We start from the raw sequence: 24,325 nt of genomic DNA on the forward strand, positions 1-24,325 counted from the left end.
TTGTATTTTTCACATTTTATATGTGAACACATCCAAAAGACTTCTGCTGTAAAACACTTACATCCTGTACCAACCTTACATTTACATCCGAACCCTACTGAACTATGGGGTCACACAGGAGAGCCAGGAGGTTCACATCTACACAGTTCAGGTCTGGACTGGGATTCAAAACAGGCCCTGGTATTTCAAGTGCACAGAGACCCAAACAGCACCCCCACCAACCCAATAAATAGTGACTGTCTATGGCACCTTACAGTAGCCCCTCTGGCATTTGCCAGAACCCACAGATTGCCAGTCCAGGCCTGACTCAGTTCAAGTATGTTGACTGGGTGATCTCTAATGCTGATCTGCAGGGGTTGGAGTTAGAGACCTGAATCAATGCAAACTTTAGAATTTGTGTTTATTTCTGTATGTGGGGAAAATGGTCATTAAGGCTGGACTAAATAAATCAGAGCAAATTCTGTCTGTAAGTAACAGAGTATTGGAGGTGTGATCATCCTTTTACTTGAACTCCATGATAAGCTAAATACTGTCTTTCTAATGCCATTTACTTTTGTACACAAGGTTCAGATACCAACTGAGGTTGACCAGTGCATCTGCTTGTTCTGTTTTCCTCCATAAGGCTGGAATGCTTTCAGTGGACACTTGGGCCCTCCATGTTTTGAGCCAGCAATTGCATCTGTCTAATTTGGCCTAGCATGTAGGTGACTAAATCAACCTAGACAAGCAAAAGGAGGGGAGCACTCACCAGGATAGCCAACTGTAAGTACTTTTCCGTGCTACCACGCTTCGTGCCGCCCCCGATAAGGCCAAAATGTCCAAAACAAATCAAAGAAGAAGCGGAGCACTGGACGACTCAAATATAAAACCACATATTTATTTCCATCAATTTAAAAACAGAGCAGGGCATCCTCACCTCATGGCTTAACGCGTTTCGTGGTCAAAACACCACTTCATCAGAAGCCCAACCAGTGACCCCCCTCCCAAGGTTTAAATAGGCTCGACACACCTACCCCCTCCACCCTTTATCCATTAACCCTTAAGTGGAAGAAAGTAGTGTGTGTAAGACACATAAATAAATAAAAACACATGGATGAGGACCCATAGAAATTACAGTTCAAAGGGGAATCACTATCCCCCTTATGACCACCTGAATGATTAAACCACATAGGAGAGAGTCCATAATAACATGTAATATACTTTGTAAACACTCCATATTACCGTCAAAGCAATACTGATCCTATTAACCTGATATACTTTAAACTTCATATATCATACAATGTACCTGACATACGTAGTCTCAGAGTCACATAAGTAACCGTCAAACCGTTGTGTACACATACAACACCAACAAAGTTGCAATGGTGGAAGTTAATATATATTACACAGTAAAACATTCACATATTAAAACATGACTTAATGTCAGCAGTAGCAGGATAATTCCCATTCTCTATTGAGACCCCCATATTGTTCCGTTGTCCGTAAACGATAAATCCAATAGACCTCACGCTCCGAGAGTCTTTTATCTATATCTCCTCTCCTGGCATTAGCCCTGGGTCTATCGATAATCTGGAATGTCACTCTACCTTTGCCCTCATGCTTCTCTATAACGTGCTTCGCTATCGCCGATCTGACATCATTTCTGTCAATAGCTGATAGGTGCTCTAGGATCCTAGTCCCAGCCCTACGGACAGTTTTTCCCACATACTGGGCACCACACTCGCATGTGGCAAGGTAAATAACACCCTTAGATTGACAGTTGAAATATTGGGGAATAGTGAATGCGTGTCCTCCATGTGTATCAGTAAAGGTTTTTGATACACAGATAGCACCGCAAGCCTTACACCTCTTTCTGCCACATTTGAAGGTGCCCTTATGACGTAACCAGGCAGATTCTTGTTCCTTTTTGCCAGTGGAGTATAGGCTCCTAGACACCCAAGATGCCAAATTCCTGGCTCTCCTAAATGTAAAGTGGGGGGTTTTGTCCAGAATATTATGTAACACCGGGTCCTGCATCAATATCCCCCAATACTTAGTCACACTCCTCTGTATGTCATAAACCCCACGGCCATACGTAGTACAGAACCTAAGTTTCTTATTGGGTCCCCTTTTACGTGCCCTATTGTGTTCAGTGGGGTATAATAATTCCGTCCTATCAGTAGCCACAGCTCTTTCGTAGGCCGTCTTGATCACGTCCGTGTCATACCCCCGCTGAGCAAACCTATCCCACAGTAGCATGGCCTGTTCTTGAAAGGCATCCCAAGAAGAACAGATGCGCCGTAGGCGTAGAAATTGTCCCACTGGGATGCCTCTAATGCAAGTCTTAGGGTGACCACTTTTGGCATGCAAAAGAGTGTTCCGTGTTATAGGTTTACGGTACAGATCAGTAGTCACTGCACCTTCTACCGTGGAAAAAACCACATCTAGGAAGGGAATCTCTACCAAATCAGTTTCATAAGTGAATTTAATTCCTTCCACTGCTTCATTGCAATAACTCACAAAGGAATGTAGCGAAGAGGCATCGCCATCCCACACCCCTATGCAGTCATCGATGTAACGGTAAAACCGTATTATCTGACCACAATAGGGATTAGAATCTCCAAAGACGTGGAGGCGCTCCCACCAGCCCATGAAGAGGTTGGCATAAGTGGGGGCAAAGGAAGCCCCCATGGCGGCCCCACGTTTCTGGAGATAAAACTTACCATCAAAGAGGAAATAATTAGTGTGTAAGAGGAAATGGACAGCCTGTAGAATAAATTCTATTTGTATGGGGGGGAATCCCCCTTCCTGTCTTAACCAATATTGTATTGATTGCATACCTACAGTGTGATCGATGGAGGAGTAAAGGGCAGCTACGTCCATTGAAAACCACCTATAAGTTGGTTTCCATACCAGATCAGCCAACTTATTGATGCACATGGTGGTATCCCTCAAATAAGTTGGTAACTGTAATACTAAGGGCATCAATAGTTTATCTATATAACAAGACAGCCCTTCATTTAATGACCCGATACCCGCCACAATCGGGCGTCCCTTCACATCCTCCAAAGATTTATGAACCTTCGGAAGGGTGTGAAAGATGGGGATAGTGGGGTTTGTACAATGGAGATATTCATACTCCTTGGTATTAAGCACCCCCGTAGAAAATCCTTCTAATAATAAGTCACCCAACAACTTCTGAAAATGTTGTGTGGGGTCGTTCTCTAGAGGTATGTAGGTGTCCACATCCGATAACTGGCGCATCACCTCCATCTCATAGGTCCCTGCATCTAAGACCACCACCAACCCCCCCTTATCCGCTGCTTTAATGACAATTTGCTTGTTGGTACTCAATGATCTAAGGGCCCTACTCTCTCCTGGCGTCAGGTTCCCAATGTCAGATCCCACACGTGACCAACCCCACTTCCCCACCATCCCATCAATTTCTTGTTGAACCAATTTCTGAAAGAGATTAATATAATGACTCTTTGATTGTATCGGATAATACTGTGATTTACTCTTCAAATTCGTGTGGATAACAGGTAAAGTGTCCACATCCACCATCACACTTTCTAGTTGCAAGTCCTTTAAGTTCTGTATTGCACACTCATCCCGAAAATCAATGCAACATGATGCGGAAATTTGATCCATATCATAAACACTGCCCTCTATAGACTCCAAAGTAGACTGATCATTAGCCATATCATCATCCGAGACTGGCTGATCATTTTGTTTCTCTGCAAAATGTCTTTGTAGAGTAATCTTCCGTATGAATTTGTTAAGATCCAAAATAGCCATAAACGGGTCGCATTGCAGATTCGGAACAAAATTTAGGCCTCGCGACAACAGCTTCCGATCATCATCATCCGAGCCTGCAAACTGTACAGACCTAGGTGTCTTAAGTATGGAGCGTGGATTGGTACCCCCAGGCCTCTTATCCCCCATGTAACGTTTGTACTTATATGTACCATATTTCTCTGTTTTCCACATATAGACCATATTGTTCTCATAGTCCGGTTTGTCCCGTTGGAATTTATCCCTTTTATTGTTTTTCACGGAAAGTTCATAGCGTTTAATTTGCTCTTTGAGCTGTACCAGTTCCATGGGGGGCTGTAAGGGATCTACATTTATACCATCAATGGCCTCATTAATCTGTGTTATTTCATCCTGCATTTTATGTAACTCACTAATGTCCCGTTGCAAAATAAGTTCCATCAGTTTCAAGGAACACTCTGTTAATATGGCGTTCCATGCCGTCTCAAACTCAGGGGATAAGCCCTCAAATGTGGGAAATTTACGGATCCTAAGACCCCGGGGGATCCGGCTGCACTTAATATAATTCTCAAGGGAACACGTGTCCCACCATAGGCGCACCTCCCTTCTCATAGCCCGTTCCAACTTACGGCATAAATACTTCAAGTCCAATGCACCGAGGTCCTCCCCCGCCACAAACACTCTGGGGTCCGGGGCCTCGGCGAACACCATCTCCGCTTGCCTCAGTCGCTGCGCATCCGCTGACGTCACAAAACTTCCGGTTTGACTCATGACGCTCTGCAAATCTCCACAATACTTACTAATAATGATACAATGCAGCGGCACCCCCCGGGAGCTCAACCCATCGGTACAAATAGCACGCAGACAAGCAAAAGGAGGGGAGCACTCACCAGGATAGCCAACTGTAAGTACTTTTCCGTGCTACCACGCTTCGTGCCGCCCCCGATAAGGCCAAAATGTCCAAAACAAATCAAAGAAGAAGCGGAGCACTGGACGACTCAAATATAAAACCACATATTTATTTCCATCAATTTAAAAACAGAGCAGAGCATCCTCACCTCATGGCTTAACGCGTTTCGTGGTCAAAACACCACTTCATCAGAAGCCCAACCAGTGACCCCCCTCCCAAGGTTTAAATAGGCTCGACACACCTACCCCCTCCACCCTTTATCCATTAACCCTTAAGTGGAAGAAAGTAGTGTGTGTAAGACACATAAATAAATAAAAACACATGGATGAGGACCCATAGAAATTACAGTTCAAATGGGAATCACTATCCCCCTTATGACCACCTGAATGATTAAACCACATAGGAGAGAGTCCATAATAACATGTAATATACTTTGTAAACACTCCATATTACCGTCAAAGCAATACTGATCCTATTAACCTGATATACTTTAAACTTCATATATCATACAATGTACTTGACATACGTAGTCTCAGAGTCACATAAGTAACCGTCAAACCGTTGTGTACACATACAACACCAACAAAGTTGCAATGGTGGAAGTTAATATATATTACACAGTAAAACATTCACATATTAAAACATGACTTAATGTCAGCAGTAGCAGGATAATTCCCATTCTCTATTGAGACCCCCATATTGTTCCGTTGTCTGTAAACAATAAATCCAATAGACCCATACAAATAGAATTTATTCTACAGGCTGTCCATTTCCTCTTACACACTAATTATTTCCTCTTTGATGGTAAGTTTTATCTCCAGAAACGTGGGGCCGCCATGGGGGCTTCCTTTGCCCCCACTTTTGCCAACCTCTTCATGGGCTGGTGGGAGCGCCTCCACGTCTTTGGAGATTCTAATCCCTATTGTGGTCAGATAATACGGTTTTACCGTTACATCGATGACTGCATAGGGGTGTGGGATGGCGATGCCTCTTCGCTACATTCCTTTGTGAGTTATTGCAATGAAGCAGTGGAAGGAATTAAATTCACTTATGAAACTGATTTGGTAGAGATTCCCTTCCTAGATGTGGTTTTTTCCACGGTAGAAGGTGCAGTGACTACTGATCTGTACCGTAAACCTATAACACGGAACACTCTTTTGCATGCCAAAAGTGGTCACCCTAAGACTTGCATTAGAGGCATCCCAGTGGGACAATTTCTACGCCTACGGCGCATCTGTTCTTCTTGGGATGCCTTTCAAGAACAGGCCATGCTACTGTGGGATAGGTTTGCTCAGCGGGGGTATGACACGGACGTGATCAAGACGGCCTACGAAAGAGCTGTGGCTACTGATAGGACGGAATTATTATACCCCACTGAACACAATAGGGCACGTAAAAGGGGACCCAATAAGAAACTTAGGTTCTGTACTACGTATGGCCGTGGGGTTTATGACATACAGAGGAGTGTGACTAAGTATTGGGGGATATTGATGCAGGACCCGGTGTTACATAATATTCTGGACAAAACCCCCCACTTTACATTTAGGAGAGCCAGGAATTTGGCATCTTGGGTGTCTAGGAGCCTATACTCCACTGGCAAAAAGGAACAAGAATCTGCCTGGTTACGTCATAAGGGCACCTTCAAATGTGGCAGAAAGAGGTGTAAGGCTTGCGGTGCTATCTGTGTATCAAAAACCTTTACTGATACACATAGAGGACACGCATTCACTATTCCCCAATATTTCAACTGTCAATCTAAGGGTGTTATTTACCTTGCCACATGCGAGTGTGGTGCCCAGTATGTGGGAAAAACTGTCCGTAGGGCTGGGACTAGGATCCTAGAGCACCTATCAGCTATTGACAGAAATGATGTCAGATCGGCGATAGCGAAGCACGTTATAGAGAAGCATGAGGGCAAAGGTAGAGTGACATTCCAGATTATCGATAGACCCAGGGCTAATGCCAGGGGAGGAGATATAGATAAAAGACTCTCGGAGCGTGAGGTCTATTGGATTTATCGTTTACGGACAACGGAACAATATGGGGGTCTCAATAGAGAATGGGAATTATCCTGCTACTGCTGACATTAAGTCATGTTTTAATATGTGAATGTTTTACTGTGTAATATATATTAACTTCCACCATTGCAACTTTGTTGGTGTTGTATGTGTACACAACGGTTTGACGGTTACTTATGTGACTCTGAGACTACGTATGTCAGGTACATTGTATGATATATGAAGTTTAAAGTATATCAGGTTAATAGGATCAGTATTGCTTTGACGGTAATATGGAGTGTTTACAAAGTATATTACATGTTATTATGGACTCTCTCCTATGTGGTTTAATCATTCAGGTGGTCATAAGGGGGATAGTGATTCCCATTTGAACTGTAATTTCTATGGGTCCTCATCCATGTGTTTTTATTTATTTATGTGTCTTACACACACTACTTTCTTCCACTTAAGGGTTAATGGATAAAGGGTGGAGGGGGTAGGTGTGTCGAGCCTATTTAAACCTTGGGAGGGGGGTCACTGGTTGGGCTTCTGATGAAGTGGTGTTTTGACCACGAAACGCGTTAAGCCATGAGGTGAGGATGCTCTGCTCTGTTTTTAAATTGATGGAAATAAATATGTGGTTTTATATTTGAGTCGTCCAGTGCTCCGCTTCTTCTTTGATTTGTTTTGGACTAAATCAACCTAGCCAAAAGCCAAAACTCCACATGTATGGGCGGCTTTTCATATATACATTAGCACTAGGCAGTGCATACTGCTAGCATCAGGAGGGAGCTCTTGCAGCAGGCAGCCATGTTGTGGCACAGGCATACAAATAACAAGCAAGTGCCACAACTCACTCATTATATGCATGTGTGTGACATAGGTGGGTAAGTTGCATCCACCGCTCCTACATCAGATGCATGCGCATAATAAGCAAGCAGGGAGTCTCATTCACATGCAAGCTCCCTTTTGGAGCCAGTGGCCTGGCGCTGGTGGGGGCTATTTTTTAAAAAAAATATTGTTTTTCCCAACCAAAGTGCAAGCTCTATTAACTTGCAACTCTGATGGGGAAAGCAATTTCATTGTAATAGGTGCCCTTTAAGGTACCAGAGGGCCCTGGGCAAAATTTCATTGGTGCATCCCCATTGCCCCAAGAAATCTGTGAGAGAATAACCCTCTAGCACATGAAGTTTAATACAGTAAGCAGGCAATGAAGAAATGGTCTGCACTCAGTTAAGTAGACATGATCCCCAGGTGTGCCACCTCGGACCAACAGCCCTGGAAGTGGATATATGAGAAAATGTTGATGCCAAAAGAAAAAGCCAGAGCAATTAAAAAAGCCATACTGATGAGCCCTTCCAGTTGATTAAAATGAGGGATCTGCCATCTGCTTCTGTCAAAGTTATCCCAGACGACAGGTGTGCTTGTGGGCACCCTATCCTGGTGGGCCCTGGGCAAATGCCCTTTTTGCCCATTTATACACTTATGTAATCTTTTTCTACTGTATGCATAAACATGAGCAAGAAACACCCAAGGAGTTTTATTCATGCAATGGGGCTGATGTAGCTACTATCATATATGGAAGGCTTGTAGAAAAGATGGCCAGAATATAAATGAAAGCTTTAATCTGTCTTCAAAATGTACAGATTACTACCGGTATTTGGCTGAGACTGTCATGGCATCATCTTTCCAGAATCCTCCCTCGTAGGTAGTAAAGGTGGGCATACACAGTAAGAACCCTTGAAGTCGCCAATTGGATCTTCCCCCGATATCCCCCCCTAACGAATTAGAACGGCAGGTATAGGTGCCATTGGTTCGGGGACGGCATCAATGAGCCAATGCAGTCCCCGATCCAACAGAAAAATCAAACCTGCCTTATCGAGATCTGGCCGATTTCAGGCCTCTTTGGATATGTCTATTGGCAACAATTAGGTTCAACTACACATTTATTGTCCTTCCTTTTTTCCAGAAGTTATTAGTGGCTCAGCTGCAACTTTAGTCTCACCTAAGCTGCCTAACAAAATGTCTGGCCACAAGTCACCTGATCACTTCCCATAGTCCTGCTTTTGGGTTATAATTCTTTAAAGAAGCATAGCACTCCTGACTGCAATGGCACAGGGCCAGGTGAACAGGGCCTGAAACACCTATTTTCTTCTAGGCTGTAAAGGTACACTTATAGGTGGCTGTACACAGTTGGCAGCTTATTTGCCTGTGTGTGGGCTACGGTCCTGCGCAGAACCAGTTTTTAAAACCCGGACCAGCAACCTGCATTTTTACCCACTTGGACCCACTGCCCGACACATACAGTATCTGCATCCCGATCCATGACCTTCTAACGACCACTAAACAGGAAGTGCTGCAACCCGGAAGTGACATCATCACAAGTGGGTGGGGCAAAACATTTTTTAAAGGTTAAAATAAGCAAAATATAGATAATGTAAGATAAAAAATATAAATAAGAACTGCAACCTGCTCCATGACCCACAGACCCGCCAACCCTCAATTCTACCTGCAACCCGCATGTTACCTGCATTTTTGGCAGGTAACCTGTGGGTACCCGATTCTCTGCAGGTCTGACTGATATACTCATAAAAGATAAGCAGGTTAGAAAATCTCATCACGTAAAGAGCACATAAGTATGGGTCTGCATGGATCTATATTAGGATCTGATCACTGACCCAAGGGCCAAATCATCACATTAGCCCAATTTGGCCATCCATGTGCTCTGCAAAAATGTGCTCACCTAACACCACCACCAGGCTAATGGATCTTTTTGCGTATGGGCAACTTATTTAAGCAGGAATCCGATGAAATTTTAAATATTTAGGGGCCCTGTGATCTGTGTCTTGTAGTCATTTAGGCAGAAACATATTTTTAAATATCATTTAATAAATCAGCACATAACATACATCATGAAAAAATCCAAAGGTTTACAGTGAATAAATACAACTAAAAATAACAGCTCACAATTCTCAATAGTGTATTTATCAAGCTGTGCATTCATTTTCAGTGTACAACTGCGGCATATAAAGCAGCCACATAAAAATGCTGTGTATAAAAACTGCAATCATCCACTGCTACTTTTACCCCAATTTTTACACAACGATTTACACATGTATTCTACCCACTGAATGGGTTATGCCATAAAAATAAAGGTGTCAAATAATGGGATTAAATACAGTTAATGGGTAAAAATGTGCTGGGTAAAAACAATAAATGGGTAAAAAATTGCTTTATACAGTATGGTAAATAGGCCCCATGGTGTACAGCAATCTCTGTAACCCTAACAATAAATAAGTACGGAGTGCTTTTCACTGATGCAAATGATGATGAAATCAGACATGGCAACCTTAAGAATTATGAGTTATAAACACCCTGCAATGGCCTCTGTCAGTTTTAATCATGTTTGTGGTGTATCTTCTAACAACAATCCACCCCATTACCTGACTTTAAGGGTCAAACCTTTTGAAATGCTATACCTTTAACTCAACACACTGTATACAGATTTCCTGTAGGATATCTACCAACTGGTCCAGGGTGTTATTTTCAAGAACTGATAAAGTTCGTTTATAATTTTCTTTAGAAATTTGGGGAGTGGGTCAGTTTTTCCAGCTCCGATATCCAGTCAGGATCAGTGTCTTCTTCTTCAAAGTCCCTGAAAAAAAGTTTAAATATATCTTATGAACCGGAAATCTATAAATCTGTAAGTATAATTAAAAGAGAGTAACAGAAAGAGCTGGAAGAGTAGGGTGGTTCAGAAATAGAAAACAGAAATTCAGAAAACACAGAAGTCATGTTAAAGAGTGACTGTGGTCATTTACTGGACTGGGGTCATTTATAAAGACTGGGCAAATTTGCACCTGGGTAGTAACCTATAGCAACCAATCAGTGATAAGCCTTTTTTAATCCAGCTACAGGTTAAGTAATAAAAGTAAATACCTGATTGGTTGCCATGGTTTACTGCCCAGGTGCAAATATGCCCAGCCTTTATAAATCACCACCAGTAAGACAAGTTGGAGACATTTGAATTCCAATGTGTTTCAGGAAGTTGCAGTTCAAAGGCAGTCCTATATAAGTCTACTTGACCACACCTCAATATGATATTAAACAGAGGGTCAGTATTCCGTGATGTTGACAACCCTCCCATGGCATGTGTTTATGATTAGTATAATACTTACGTGTCCTCATCATCAGATCTCAACTGAAATCTCTCTGTGTCAACAGCAACCTCTGCTTCTATGCTGTCTGTAACATCAGGGGCTTGGGAGTCACTATCAAGGGGTCCTCTGAGGCAATCTTCGGTAGCTTCTGTTGGATGAGGTAGAATTTAATTCACTCAAACTACCACAACTACCTGAGTCTTTGCCAATTCAGAAACAGTGCCCAAGCTGCAAGGAAAATTGAGTTCACTTACTTGCTTTGTATATGGTGTAGGTTTTAAAAGCCAAGCTCAAGTCAGCATTCTGCAAAAAATTAATTAGAGTCTCTGGGAATTCCTTTTTCCATTTTTTTCTCTTATCATTCACATCATAGTTACTAATACAACCTGCAGAACCAAGGGGCAATACAATGGACTATAAATTATTTATATACAGTTTATACATATAAAAAACAGTTGATGCAAAATATATTATAGTATAGCAAGTAGACTGTGGCAAATAGAAATTATTTCAGGATTAATATGAAAAATGCAGGCATTAATCTATATACAGCCTAATTGTTTTTGCCTTTTCCCTTTATTTGTTCACACTTTCTACAAAGGCTAATCCAGTTGCACCTAACATCTGGTGATTTAGACTTCTATTCACTGGACCACATATTTGGCCAATATTTAGCCCATTCCACACAACAGTAGAAATACTACTTACCTTCACTATTCACCCAAGGTGCACAGTAAAGCTATAGGCAATAGTAATAAGTTGCACCCAAAGGGCAAAACTGGTGTCAGTTATTCTTGCACCTGATTTATGTGTTGTTGGATAGGTCAGATTCACCCATTCGACGATTCCCAGTTCTTCCCTCAAATTATTTCCCCCACTCTCTTCCAATCCTACCATTTCTTGTTTCAGCATAGTTGCAGCTGAAACAATATCATATTGGCAACTCTATTGACATTATTGCTTTTTGCCAACAGTTAACAACTTTAGTCCAGTGCAAGCCCCAGCCTCAGCTCATGCACTACTCAGCATGAAGTCACTGTGTTGGCTCAGGTGAAGGCATACAGAATGGATTTTGGTTCAGAAATACACAAGTATGCATTTCCATGCTAAAATCTGCTCTTTGTGCCTGCACATGGGCCAACCCAGCGGCCAAGAATCAGCCCTGTGTGGCCATAGCGTAACATTATTGGAGAACATCCCTCTCCAGTGCTGACAAAACACTTATATTGTCAAACATTTTCCCCTATTTTGAAACAGAACATACATTACCTCTCTGGTTCCTTCCCTATCTATTCTTATGGTAACTATACTCATTTTGATTACAGGTTTCTTGGATCATTCTGGTTTTGTCAACTTACCCGAGCTGTTTCCAGCTGCTATGCTCGAGGGAAGGATAGAGGCATTCTCCAACTTATTAAGCAAAGTGTCGGAGGGCTCCTTGTTCCACTGCTTTCTCTGTAACTCCTGGGAGTTTGGGTCAGTTTCTTTGTGTAGAAAAAAATATTTTTGTTATTTAAAACTGAAAGACTTATTATTTGGTTGATGTCTGAAAACTAGCTTCTTTTATATCACAGGTGAATATGCTATTTGTTAAGTTCATTCTTTCTTATGACCGCCTGTGCATAGAAAAACGTGTGAATTCAATCTACCAGAAAGCAGTTGCTGCCACTTAAGGAAGCAGACCAGATAGCAGCAAACTGATGCTGGCCTTCAGGCTGGCTCATTCCCCTACCGCCACTGCTGGCACCCCTAGGTAGTGTAGCCCCAAACTCTGGGAACCACTTAGACATTTAGCACTCAATCTATTATCTAAAAATCTAATATCCAGAAATCTTCAAAATATGGCACAATATTTGAGATTTGAGTCCTAATCAAGCAAACAATCCTTATTTTTAAATGATTTGCTTTCTCTCTCTGATGATAAAACAGTCCCTTTATTTGATGGTAAGTTTAAATGTTCTTTCTGTAGCCTTAAGTTATGGTGATCCAAATTAGAGAGAGACCCCTTACCCAGAAACCTCAGGTCTAGTGTTCTGTAACAACACCTTACACCTCAGTATATCTTGTATCAGTCACTCACTAACATGCACCATTTAAAGGGCACTTCACATCAACTGAAATTGCATTCTGATCAAGGTAGACAAAGACTGCATTCTAGAAAACACCTACCCACAGTGAAGACTGTAACACCCTGGAGACTAATACTATCAAAATGTAGGGCCCTCCAGCCCTTCATATTGCACCTCATTGGTTGGTTGCTACTCTGTTGACTATATTTTTATCTAGGGCATTACAAGTTGCTTGGATTATTCCGTTTTCTGCTTACCCACCTGAACAGTTTCCAGCTGCTGTACTTGTAGTGAGGATAGAGGCATTTTCTAGATTATTTAGGACAGTGTGTGACATCTCCTTTTTCCATTGCTTTCTTTGTAATCCTGGGGAGCTGGTTTCTGCTTCTGAAATTCAAAAGTATTTTTCAGTTACAATGAAGGACAATATATTTACTGCATAATTACTATTAACTAACTGCACCCAGTGGTTACTAATCTTAATACAGGTATAGGACCCATTATCCAGAATGCTCGGGACCAAGGGTATCCCGGATAAGGGGTCTTTCCGTAATTTGGATCTCAATACCTTAAGTCTACTAAAAAATCAACAAAACATTAATTAAACCCAATAGGATTGTTTTGCATCCAATAATGATTATTTAAATCTTAGTTGGGATCAATTACAAGGTACTGTTTTATTACTACAGAGAAAAAGGAAATCAGTTTAAAAATTCTGAATTATTTGATTAAAATGGAGTCTATGGGAGACAGGCTTTCCGTAATTCGGAGCTTTCTGGATAACGGGTTTCCGGATAAGGGATCCTATACCTGTACTTAGATTACGATAAGCAACAGGCAAAGGACAGACACATGGAGGGCATTTCAGTGTAAACATGCATACTCACAGATTTATTGCGACAAAATTGTGACAAAAAAGTGTCTGCAGAAGGGCTGTTTCTCAGCCTGCACTTATATACAGACTGAGAAACAGCTCAGTGTGACACTAGTCATAAGTGCTGCCATGATCAGGTAATATTTTGATTGCCAATGTCCCTGTTCCAAATAAAAAGCTTTTTAGATTTTTAAACCAACCAACTTTCCTTATTCCTTACCATATCTGGAGTCAAATACTTGTGGAGATGGCTCATGTGTAGCAACCACATTTCTAGTACCTTGGTTTTCCGGAGACTGGCCGACAGAAATCTTAGAAAAATAAATAAATAAATAAGCCACGAATAATTGGCTGCAATTCCCATTGACTTTGCATGGGAAGAAGGGGGGGGGGGACTATTTCTAGTGCTGTTCCCCCTAGAAAGCAAGAAAGCATTTAGTCCACAACACACTAGAAATTACCCAGGGCCAATTTTTAACCTCAGTCTGCAGAGGAGACATATACATAGGTCCATATACAAATCAGATGTGCTGTTTATAAAGGGCTGTATATAACCTGATAATCATCAAATGGCACAGTAGCTGCCCCTGAAAATTTCGCTAGGTCACAACAGCATTTAAAGGGTGCAGGCTGGACATTTCTTATTGATATAAAGCAGTGGTTCCAGCAGTTTCCTACCTTTAACCATATCTATACACACAGACCTGTGCATGCTGACAGATTCTTTGTATTATGGCTTTTTTACCTTTGGAGATGGGGCTGTTCTGATCAGCTTAGACAGAGCTGTTCTGGAAAGAATTGTGGAGGCAGAAGGTCTGCTACGGGGGTTTTTCCGGAACATCTGGTTGATGAGACTGCGCAATTCATAGGAATATTGCAAGGGTAGAGGTTTGTAGGATCCTTGGCAAATCTTGAGAATCAGATTTTTCCAGCTGCCTGCCTGGAACTTTAGAAAAAAACATAGATTTGCTTTTTATGATTTGTATTTTATTTGAAGTCTTAAAACAAGATACAGAATTACATCATTAATGGTATAAGGGTAATTATATAATCCCCAATATTATATACTAGGGGGCTGATTTACTAACCCACGAATCCGACCCGAATTGGAAAAGTTCCGACTTGAAAACGAATATTTTGCGACTTTTTCGTATGTTTTGCGATTTTTTCGGATTCTGTATGAATTTTTCGGATCCAATACGATTTTTGCGTAAAAACGCGAGTTTTTCGTATCCATTACGAAAGTTGCGTAAAAAGTTGCGCATTTTGCGTAGCGTTAAAACTTACGCGAAAAGTTGCGCATTTTTCGTAGCGTTAAAACTTAACGCTACGAAAAATGCGCAACTTTTCGCGTAAGTTTTAACGCTACGCAAAATGCGCAACTTTTTACGCAACTTTCGTAATGGATAGGAAAACTCGCGTTTTTACGCAAAAATCGTATTGGATCCGAAAAATTCGTAAAGAATCCGAAAAAATCGCAAAACATACGAAAAAATCGCAAAGTACCGATCATTACGAAAAAAACGCAATCGGACTCCATTCGACCCGTTCGTGGGTAAGTAAATCAGCCCCTAAGTGTCTGTAAACTGTCTTTTTCCCATAATCGGACAGGAACTTACTTACTGGATGTTTCAGAGTGCATAGCTCGTATAAGACACATCCCAAGGACCAGATGTCACTTAAGAAAAACAAAGAAACATGTATCACAATTAGAAATAGATTTAAGACTAAAAGTACCTAAAGGATTCTGTCATGATTATGGTATACTTTTAATTTTAAATTACACTGTTTACATAGCAAATAATTCACCCTATTATTCTTGAACCAACATATGTATTTTTTAGCTGTAATATTGCTGTGTAGGTGCCATCTCAGTGCATTGTGCCTGAGTCTGAGCTTTCAGAATGAGCCCGCGCTACTCCCAAGTAACTAGAGGAGTCATGGCAGAACTTGGGTGTTTTACTATTGAGGGCTATTCTCATATCTACTACTAGGTGAGGCATGGGAGCATTTTTAAGTAATGCCAGTGTCAGGAACCTGTTATTTTGGTACCCTAGGGGGTAAGGGAGGAGTTAATATCACTCCCCCTTGCAGCACAGCAGTAAAGAGTGACAGAAGTCTACCACAACACAAGTCACATGGCTGAGGGCACCTTGGAAACTAAGAATCAGTCTAGCCCCATGTAAATTTTCAAATTTAAATATAAAAAAAAACTGTTGCATTTTTTAAAAAAATCATGTTTTTCCATGACAGAATCCCTTTAAACAAAATGGTTAATTAATGGAAACTTCTACTTCTTGATGTAATGCTGGCAAGTAATAATCAAGCAAACAGTGATCTATATATAGCCCTATTACTGTCATTGAACTTGCATTCCTAACCTCTCCTGACAGTTCCTGATTGCCTATGGTGCAATAAGCTGAATATCAATGACGTAGCCAGAAACAGTTCATGGTGTTATAATAATGTGTTTGGCAATAACCCAGTACCTTTTGTTGTTGTAAGGCATGTTCTCCCATATTTCTGGAGGCACGTAATAAGGAGTTCCAACATATGTGCAAGCATAAGCCGCTGGACTGCGGATAAATGCAATAAACACATATAAAACATATATAATTCATTGCAAGAGAGACTAGACACTTATATATTATGCAGAACACAAAACAACTCATTGTGCATGGCATGGCAATACCTGGTGATCTGCCAATAAATGCTTACATCACCAGAAAGCCCAATATCCATATAAAACAACGAGAACTCCCTGACAAGGACTCACATGTAATAAACCCGATGAATGATGGTGCCAAGTCTCTATTTCTACCTTTTACTTCTACCCTTACTAAAAACCCCTCAGATACCCCAAAGAAAAATAGTGTTCTGTAATGACAAAATAAAAATGTGTGTAATTGTATGCTTTGCATTGCCACGACCAGGGATCCCTAAGCTTGTTTTACTTATGAGTAACACTCAAATGTAAAAAGTGTTGGTGACTGACACAAGCATGTAAAAAGTTAATTGGGTATGCCAAATAAGGACTGTGATTGGTTATTTGGTAGTCCCATGTGGACTGCTGGCCTTCAGGAGGCTCTGCTTGGAGTAAAGCTGTGTCTTTCTGCTTCCAAAACTTGTCTCTAAGCCAATGTAGGTGCCTACTTTGAGGAAACTGGAAGCATCATTAAAGGGCTGGTGAGAAACACGCTGCTCAGGAGCCACTGGTTGGGGATCACTGGCCAAGACAATAAAGACAGATTTAAAAACATATTAAAACATATACTATGAATCTAATTATAACAGTACTGGTTTAATTTAGTTATATAGTAGATTCAATGGATTCTCGTGCACAGACAAGAGCTCTTGCAGCTCTAATCCCAACTGCCAAGGAAATACAGAATCCAATAGCAAAAACATCATCACTCCAATATTTAATGGCACAGAAATAGTTTGATAAAGAGTTGGAATTAGGTTTAAAACCTAACTTAATAAATAAAAAAAATGATGGTTGCTCTATATCCACTATTTTTGGGTTCGGCCGAACCCTCAATCCTTCGTAAAAGATTGGCCGGATACCAAACTGAATCCGAATCCTAATTTGCTAAGATGTGGAAGGTTAAATAGAAGTCATGTGATTTTAAGGATTCAGTATGGCCAGGCACTTGGATTTGTCCGAATCCTGCAAAAAAGGCAGAATCTTGGCCGAATACCTGGATTTGCTACATCCATAAAAAAATAATCTCTCACCATATATCGGATGATTGCTGTTGAAGTGCAAACGTGTTTTAACTCTTCTAAACTCTAACAGCCATTTAAATATCTTGTACTGCTTTTAAATACCTGGTACCTGGTAAGAATCCGTGCAGATCCAAAGTCTCCCAGCTTTATGTTACAGCTCTGAGTAAGGAATATATTCTGTTGAGAAAAAAAAAAAAGTAAATAGATGAGAATGTATTCATGTAAGAATTATGATTAAAAATCTGCCAGGCTAACAGAGCTTCACATTAGAATTGTGATATATACCCCTTCCATGGTTGTAATCAATAACTGCTGGTCTGAGTTAGGGATTTATGTTAGTATTTCCATTTAAAAGAGAAATTCAGTAGAACAAATCTAATCTATTTTTGGGTAGTCATATTTAACCTTGGACTTGATGTCTCTGTGCAAAACCCTCTTCTCATGAATATACTGCACTGCCAGGCAAATCTGTACAAACCACTGCAGAATCTGGAAAGGAAAAACAGAAATATATTATTCAGATTAAGGCAACTAGTGAACTCACATTTAAAGAAAGATAACACCTACTGTCTGTTCAGTAAATAGTCTTCCTTTTTGAAGTTTGATTTTCTGCAATAGGTCACCTCCTTGGCAATATTCCATCACAATATAAAGATGTCCATCTCCTGTCATGAGATTGCAGCTTAACTGGTTATCTAGCTTGGTTACTACCTGCAAAAAACACTTAGTAACTGTTACTATAGGCCCCATCTCACTCTGCTACGCATTTATGCCACAACCTCAGTCCCTTCCCAGAGGCTATTATACCGCTGCTACTATAGGCACCATCTCTTCCTACTATACTTGCTATCCCACAGCCCCAGTCCCTTCCCAGAGGCTATTATCCCCCCACTGCTACTATAGGCACCATCTCTCCCTACTATACCTGCTATCCCACAGCCACAGTCCCTTCCCAGAGGCTATTATCCCCCCACTGCTTCTATAGGCCCCACCTCTCCCTACTATACCTGCTATGCCACAGTCCCTTCCCAGAGGCTATTATCCCCCCACTGCTACTATAGGCACCATCTCTCCCTACTATACCTGCTATTTCACAGCCACAGTCCCTTCCCAGAGGCTATTATCCCCACTGCTACTATAGGCACCATCTCTCCCTACTATACCTGCTATCCCACAGCCACAGTCCCTTCCCAGGGGCTATTATCCCCACTGCTACTATAGGCACCATCTCTCCCTACTATACCTGCTATCCCACATCCACAGTCCCTTCCCAGAGGCTATTATCCCCACTGCTACTATAGGCACCATCGCTCCCTACTATACCTGCTATCCCACAGCCACAGTCCCTTCCCAGGGGCTATTATCCCCACTGCTACTATAGGCACCATCTCTCCCTACTATACCTGCTATTTCACAGCCACAGTCCCTTCCCAGAGGCTATTATCCCCACTGCTACTATAGGCACCATCTCTCCCTACTATACCTGCTATCCTACAGCCACAGTCCCTTCCCAGAGGCTATTATCCTCCCACTGCTACTATAAACACCATCTCTCCATACTATACCTGCTATCCCACAGCCACAGTCCATTCCCAGAGGCTATTATCCCGCTGCTACTACAGGCACCATCTCTCCCTACTACACCTGCTATCCCACAGCCACAGTCCCTTCCCAGAGGCTATTATCCCACTGCTACTATAGGCACCATCCCTCCCTACTTCACCTGCTATCCCACAGCCACAGTCCCTTCCCAGAGGCTATTATCCCCCCACTGCTACTATAGGCACCATCTCTCCCTACTATACCTGCTATCCCACAGCCACAGTCCCTTCCCAGAGGCTATTATCCCCCCACTGCTACTATAGGCACCATCTCCCCCTACTATACCTGCTATCCCACAGCCACAGTCTTTCCCAGAGGCTATTATCCCCCCACTGCTACTATAGGCACCATCTCTCCCTACTATACCTGCTATCCCACAGCCACAGTCCCTTCCCAGAGGCTATTATCCCTACTGCTACTATAGGCACCATCTCTCCCTACTATACCTGCTATCCCACAGCCACAGTCCCTTCCCAGAGGCTATTATCCCATTGCTACTATAGGCACCATCTCTCCCTACTATACCTGCTATCCCACAGCCACAGTCCCTTCCCAGAGGCTATTATCCCCACTGCTACTATAGGCACCATCTCTCCCTACTATACCTGCTATCCCACAGCCACAGTCCCTTCCCGGAGACTATTATCCTACTGCTGTTAAAGACACCATCTCTCACTACTATATCCCTCTCCTAAACAGATTGACTCTTATATTATTTAAGCATAGCAAACTTGCCTTCAAATGATTCCTGGAATGTGACAATGTTAGAGTGCTTCATGTTGGCTAATAGGACTGCTTCTTTCCTGGAATCTTCCATTGCATGAAATGACTAAAAATAGTATAAAACATATCATTCGAGAGGACTGGACCTTTGGATAACATATTATTTGGCCAGTTTGAGTAAAGGAATATTTTGAATTAAATGTTTGTTCTAACCTTGGGAAGCCTTATTTCTTTCATGACATATTTGTGGTTGCTGCTTTTATGACAGACTAAAAGAGCTCTGCCAAACGATCCCTCTCCAATGACTCTCACAATGTTGTACTGCTCCATTCTGCCTGGTGAGGAGAGAGAGAAAGGGGATATATCTACTGCCACTGATTTAAAGTCTGTTTCATTATAAGAAACTGTAATCAAAAGGAAATAAGGGTCCTGGTCCCAGAGGAGGACTCAAAAGCAGAGCTTGATGGGTTAGCTTTGGGCACTTACCATTTACTTACATGTACTGTACCATTTACACACACTAAACTGCTAGTCTATGCTTCCTTCTGGTTTCTTGGTATGGGATTATGAACACAATAAGAACCCTGTAGGAAATAAAACAGGAGGTCAATTCATTATCTAACTGGTATCTGTAAATTAGGAGCCAAAGCATAATAAAAGTGCAAAAGTAACTTTCAGTGTGGGCCAGTCCCAAAACCACCATTTGACAATGGGAAGGTAAAGACTGGATCACTCTGTGGCACTAACGGGTGGGGGGCAGTGTCCCTACAGCACAGGTAGACTATTATGGGTGCCATAAGGTATGTCTGTTAAAAAACATTTATATTTTGGAAGTTCAGGTAGTGTTTGTGCACCTATTCTACATAAGCCCAACTAAATGAGCACATGTGAAAAAAGGAGGGGGGTTATATTTTCCCTTTAAAGAGGACCTGTCTCCATAAGAAATAATTCCAAATTATTTCTTCTGTTGTGTTTGTCAAGCAAAATAAAACTTCACTTACACACTATATAAATTATATTAATCTTGCTTTCTTCAGCCGCAGAATTCACAATTGCACCAAGCAGGCAGGCACCATTTTGTGGACATTGTTAAGCTTTGCATCCTGCCAAAATCTTGTTTCTGTGCCAGTATGGGGGGACCTGAAACCCACATCCATGCACTGGTTACAAAATTATATGGTGAGGAGGGAGGGGGAATGTGAGGAGGGCAGCAACATCTTGTATAAAAAAGGGCATTGACTCAAGGGATGAGGACATATTTTTGCCGCTTTATAGGTCCCTGGTAAGGCCTCACCTTGAGTATGCAGTGCAGTTTTGGGCTCCAGTCCTTAAGAAGGATATTAATGAGCTGGAGAGAGTGCAGAGACGTGCAACTAAACTGGTAAAGGGGATGGAAGATTTAAGCTATGAGGTTAGACTGTCGAGGTTGGGGTTGTTTTCTCTGGAAAAGAGGCGCTTGCGAGGGGACATGATTACTCTGTACAAGTACATTAGAGGGGATTATAGGCAGTTGGGGGATGTTCTTTTTTCCCATAAAAACAATCAGCGTCCCAGAGGTCACCCCTATAGATTAAAGGAACAGAGCTTCCATTTGAAGCAGCGTAGGTGGTTTTTCACGGTGAGGGCAGTGAGGCTGTGGAATGCCCTTCCTAGTGATGTGGTAATGGCAGACTCTGTTAATGCTTTTAAGAGGGGCCTGGATGAGTTTTTGAACAAGCAGAATATCCAAGGCTATTGTGATACTAATATCTACAGTTAGTATTACTGGTTGTATATATATAGTTTATGTATGTGAGTGTATAGATTGGTTAGTATAGGTTGTGTGCTGGGTTTACTCGGATGGGTTGAACTTGATGGACAATGGTCTTTTTTCAACCCTATGTAACTATGTAACTATGTAACTATGTAAGAAGTTCTGAATTGAAAGCGAAAGTAACTGTCTGCCCCGCCTAGGGTTGCCACCTGGCAGATTTTTTACCGGTAAAAATGACGATTAATGCCAATCTTATTAATAGGAAAGAAACGTAAAAATATAGGAAGGCCGGTATTTTTTTCCAGAAAAGGTGGCTTTAGACACACCTCTATGCCTAAAGTATAGAAGCAGGGCAGGCAATATATGATTGACAGCTGGAATTTTTAAATACTTTTATAATGGGTATGGATGTGTTAATAAAAAAATATGTTTTGATTTTATGTTTAATTTGAAAAGAACTTTTATTATACAGCTTTTTATGCCTGGGTGACAGGTCCACTTTAACTGTCTATGCATTGCTTTTACTTTTATAAAGAGCTAATTTCTCAGAAACTGCATATAGAAAATAAATGTAAATTGCAAATGTCCTTGGTGACACTCTCTTGGCAAGTTTAGTTGGGTTTAGATGAATATCTTTAAGGGTGAAGACACACTGAGCTACTAGTAGCAGCTAATTTTTCACGGCTACTAAACCCTAGAAAATCCCCTGCCATAGACAATACTGAGAATTGCCTCTGCTAAAACACACGTAGAGACAGTTATCAGTAAATGATCAGCATTGTCTATTTTAGTAGCCATGACAAGTAGCTGCTACTAGTAGCTCCATGTGTCTTCACCCTTAGGGCTCTGGACAAACGAAGGAGTTTAGTCGCCCGTGACAAATCTCCCTTGTTGCTGGCGACTAAACTCCCTGATATGACATCCCACCGGCTAAAATGTAAATCGCCGGTGGGACGCGTATGCTCATGTGCCAGAGCCCTTAGGGTGATAGTAGAGCTACTAGTAGCAGAAACTTGTCACGGTTACTAAAACAGACAATGCTGATCATTTACTGATGATTGTCTCTACATGTGTTTTAGCAGAGGCAATTCTCAGTATTGTCTATGGCACAGTATTTTCTAGCATTTAGTAGCTGCTACTAGTAGCTCTGTGTGACTTCGCCCTAAGGGTGTGTACGCCTGTTTTTTTTCTGTTTAGAAAAATGTGTGCACAGTAGACAGAAGCAACTACTGAATTACTGTATGTGCTTGCACAGAAAATCTTCTATGCCTTCTACCATTTTCTGTGAGCTCCAGATAAGCATACAGCGTAAGGGGTACACCTTGATGCTAATTTTTATGATGTTATAGAATGGCCTATTCTTTATTATTAGGTACAGATCACACATAAAAGTACAACTGATATCTGATGCAAGAAGTAAAGAGGTCTGTGCTCAATAAAGTTTACAATCTATCAACTATCTTGATTTTCTTGGGGCTCATTCTGAATTGCCTTCATCTTCTGCATCTTTCCAGCTTTTAAATGGAGGTCACTGACCCCGATAGCCAAAAAAATGATTGCTCTGTGGGGCTATAATAGTATTATTAGTTTTTATAACTAATCTTTCTATTCAGGCCTTCTTCTATTCCTATTCCAGTCTATCATGCCTGGTTGCCAGGGTAAAGTGGACCCTAGCAATCAAATAGCTGCTGAAATTCTAAACCAGAAAGCTGCTGAACATAAAGCTAAATAATGTGTACGCCACAAAAAATGCTAACCAATTGCAAACTGCTTCAGAATATCACTAGCTATATCATACCAAAAGGTAAAGCATCCCACTACACAAAGTAAAAACCTGCCTGGTTGCTAGGGTCTGTAATCCTAGCAACAAGAGAAGAAGTAAAGGAAAAAAACAAAAGGGAGAACCTGATTCAGATTGAATTAGAACTATTTCTTCATCAGATAAATAATGCTGGCAGTGTCCTGTCACTTTCTATGGATTGTTTATCCATTGCCCATAGAACAAGAGATAGTCCAAGTGAAAACACGGGTAAATCATGCTGTGTAGCAGAGTCTGACGCTCTCTTACCGGATAACGCTTGGCGGACAGCAGCGCTAGGGATGCAGGGTCCATGCAGGAACAATAGCTGCTTCCTGGGAGATGAATGTGTCACTACTACTCACAGCGTGCTTCCGGGTTTGGAGCGTTCCTCCTCCACATGGTCCTAAAGGCAGTTGTCTCACGTCAGTCAAATCTCTCAGGAATGCTGAGAGTGCTTCTTGTTTGTAAAGTTCAATGAGCATTGTGTGTGTAATTAAAGTTGTTTAATCGTGACCACGACTGCTCTAGTTTGCTCTAGTTTGGAAGTAGCAAATAGATTGTTTCTCTGGGCCCCAGCATCAATGGGCCCTTTGTAAAAATTACAATATTTACAGCATATAATTTAGGGGTGTCCAGGTGCAACTACAGTCGGTCAACCCTAGGTTGGACAATTATGCTAACAAACCCCCAATCCTCTCAGACAGGACCCTAGCCTTCCTGTATTAATGGGGCCACTCCACTTAAATAATGGCCCTCGGCGCAAAACTGTATAGTAGCTTTAGGCTTGGTATCTTTCCTAGTCCTCAGTTGTAGTGAATAGTATAGAGCAGTGATCCCCAACCAGTGGTTTAGGAGCAACATGTTGCTCACCAATCCCTAGGATGTTGCTCCCAGTGGCCTCAAAGCAGTTGCTTATTTTTTTTTTAATTCCTGGCTTTAAGGCAAGTTTTGGCT

The 24,325-nt window shown here is 41.6% G+C and overlaps 1 protein-coding gene across 3 annotated transcripts; it reads right to left on the minus strand.

Moving 5' to 3' along the window:
• Nucleotides 1-9,531: 9,531 nt before the first annotated feature.
• nek3 (NIMA-related kinase 3) lies at nt 9,532-23,773 on the minus strand. 3 transcript variants are annotated; one of them, XM_031895843.1, is made up of 16 exons: nt 23,639-23,773; nt 20,315-20,401; nt 20,031-20,152; nt 19,830-19,923; nt 18,060-18,157; nt 17,898-17,981; nt 17,602-17,669; nt 16,253-16,339; nt 15,387-15,441; nt 14,509-14,709; nt 13,984-14,074; nt 13,151-13,276; nt 12,179-12,304; nt 11,075-11,206; nt 10,839-10,968; nt 9,532-10,315 (listed from the first exon to the last, which is right to left on the minus strand). In XM_031895843.1, the coding sequence occupies exons 3-16, from the start codon at nt 20,145-20,147 to the stop codon at nt 10,240-10,242; spliced, it is 1,485 nt and encodes a 494-aa protein (XP_031751703.1). In that variant the 5' UTR covers nt 20,148-20,152; nt 20,315-20,401; nt 23,639-23,773; the 3' UTR covers nt 9,532-10,239.
• Between the last annotated feature and the right edge of the window lie 552 nt (nt 23,774-24,325).

Source organism: Xenopus tropicalis, chromosome 2 (genome assembly GCF_000004195.4).
Source record: "Xenopus tropicalis strain Nigerian chromosome 2, UCB_Xtro_10.0, whole genome shotgun sequence".
Lineage (NCBI taxonomy): Eukaryota > Metazoa > Chordata > Amphibia > Anura > Pipidae > Xenopus > Xenopus tropicalis.

Excerpts from the sequence above, each read along its gene's own strand:
- nek3 (XM_031895844.1), bottom strand. The coding sequence starts at position 20,147 with ATGGAGCAGTACAACATTGTGAGAGTCATTGGAGAGGGATCGTTTGGC. Across the intron at positions 18,158-19,829 it reads ATTCCAGGAATCATTTGAAG|GAGATGGACATCTTTATATT; the intron begins GCAAGTTTGCTA and ends ATCTCATGACAG. Across the intron at positions 16,340-17,601 it reads TCTGCACGGATTCTTACCAG|TCCAGCGGCTTATGCTTGCA; the intron begins GTACCAGGTATT and ends ATTTATCCGCAG.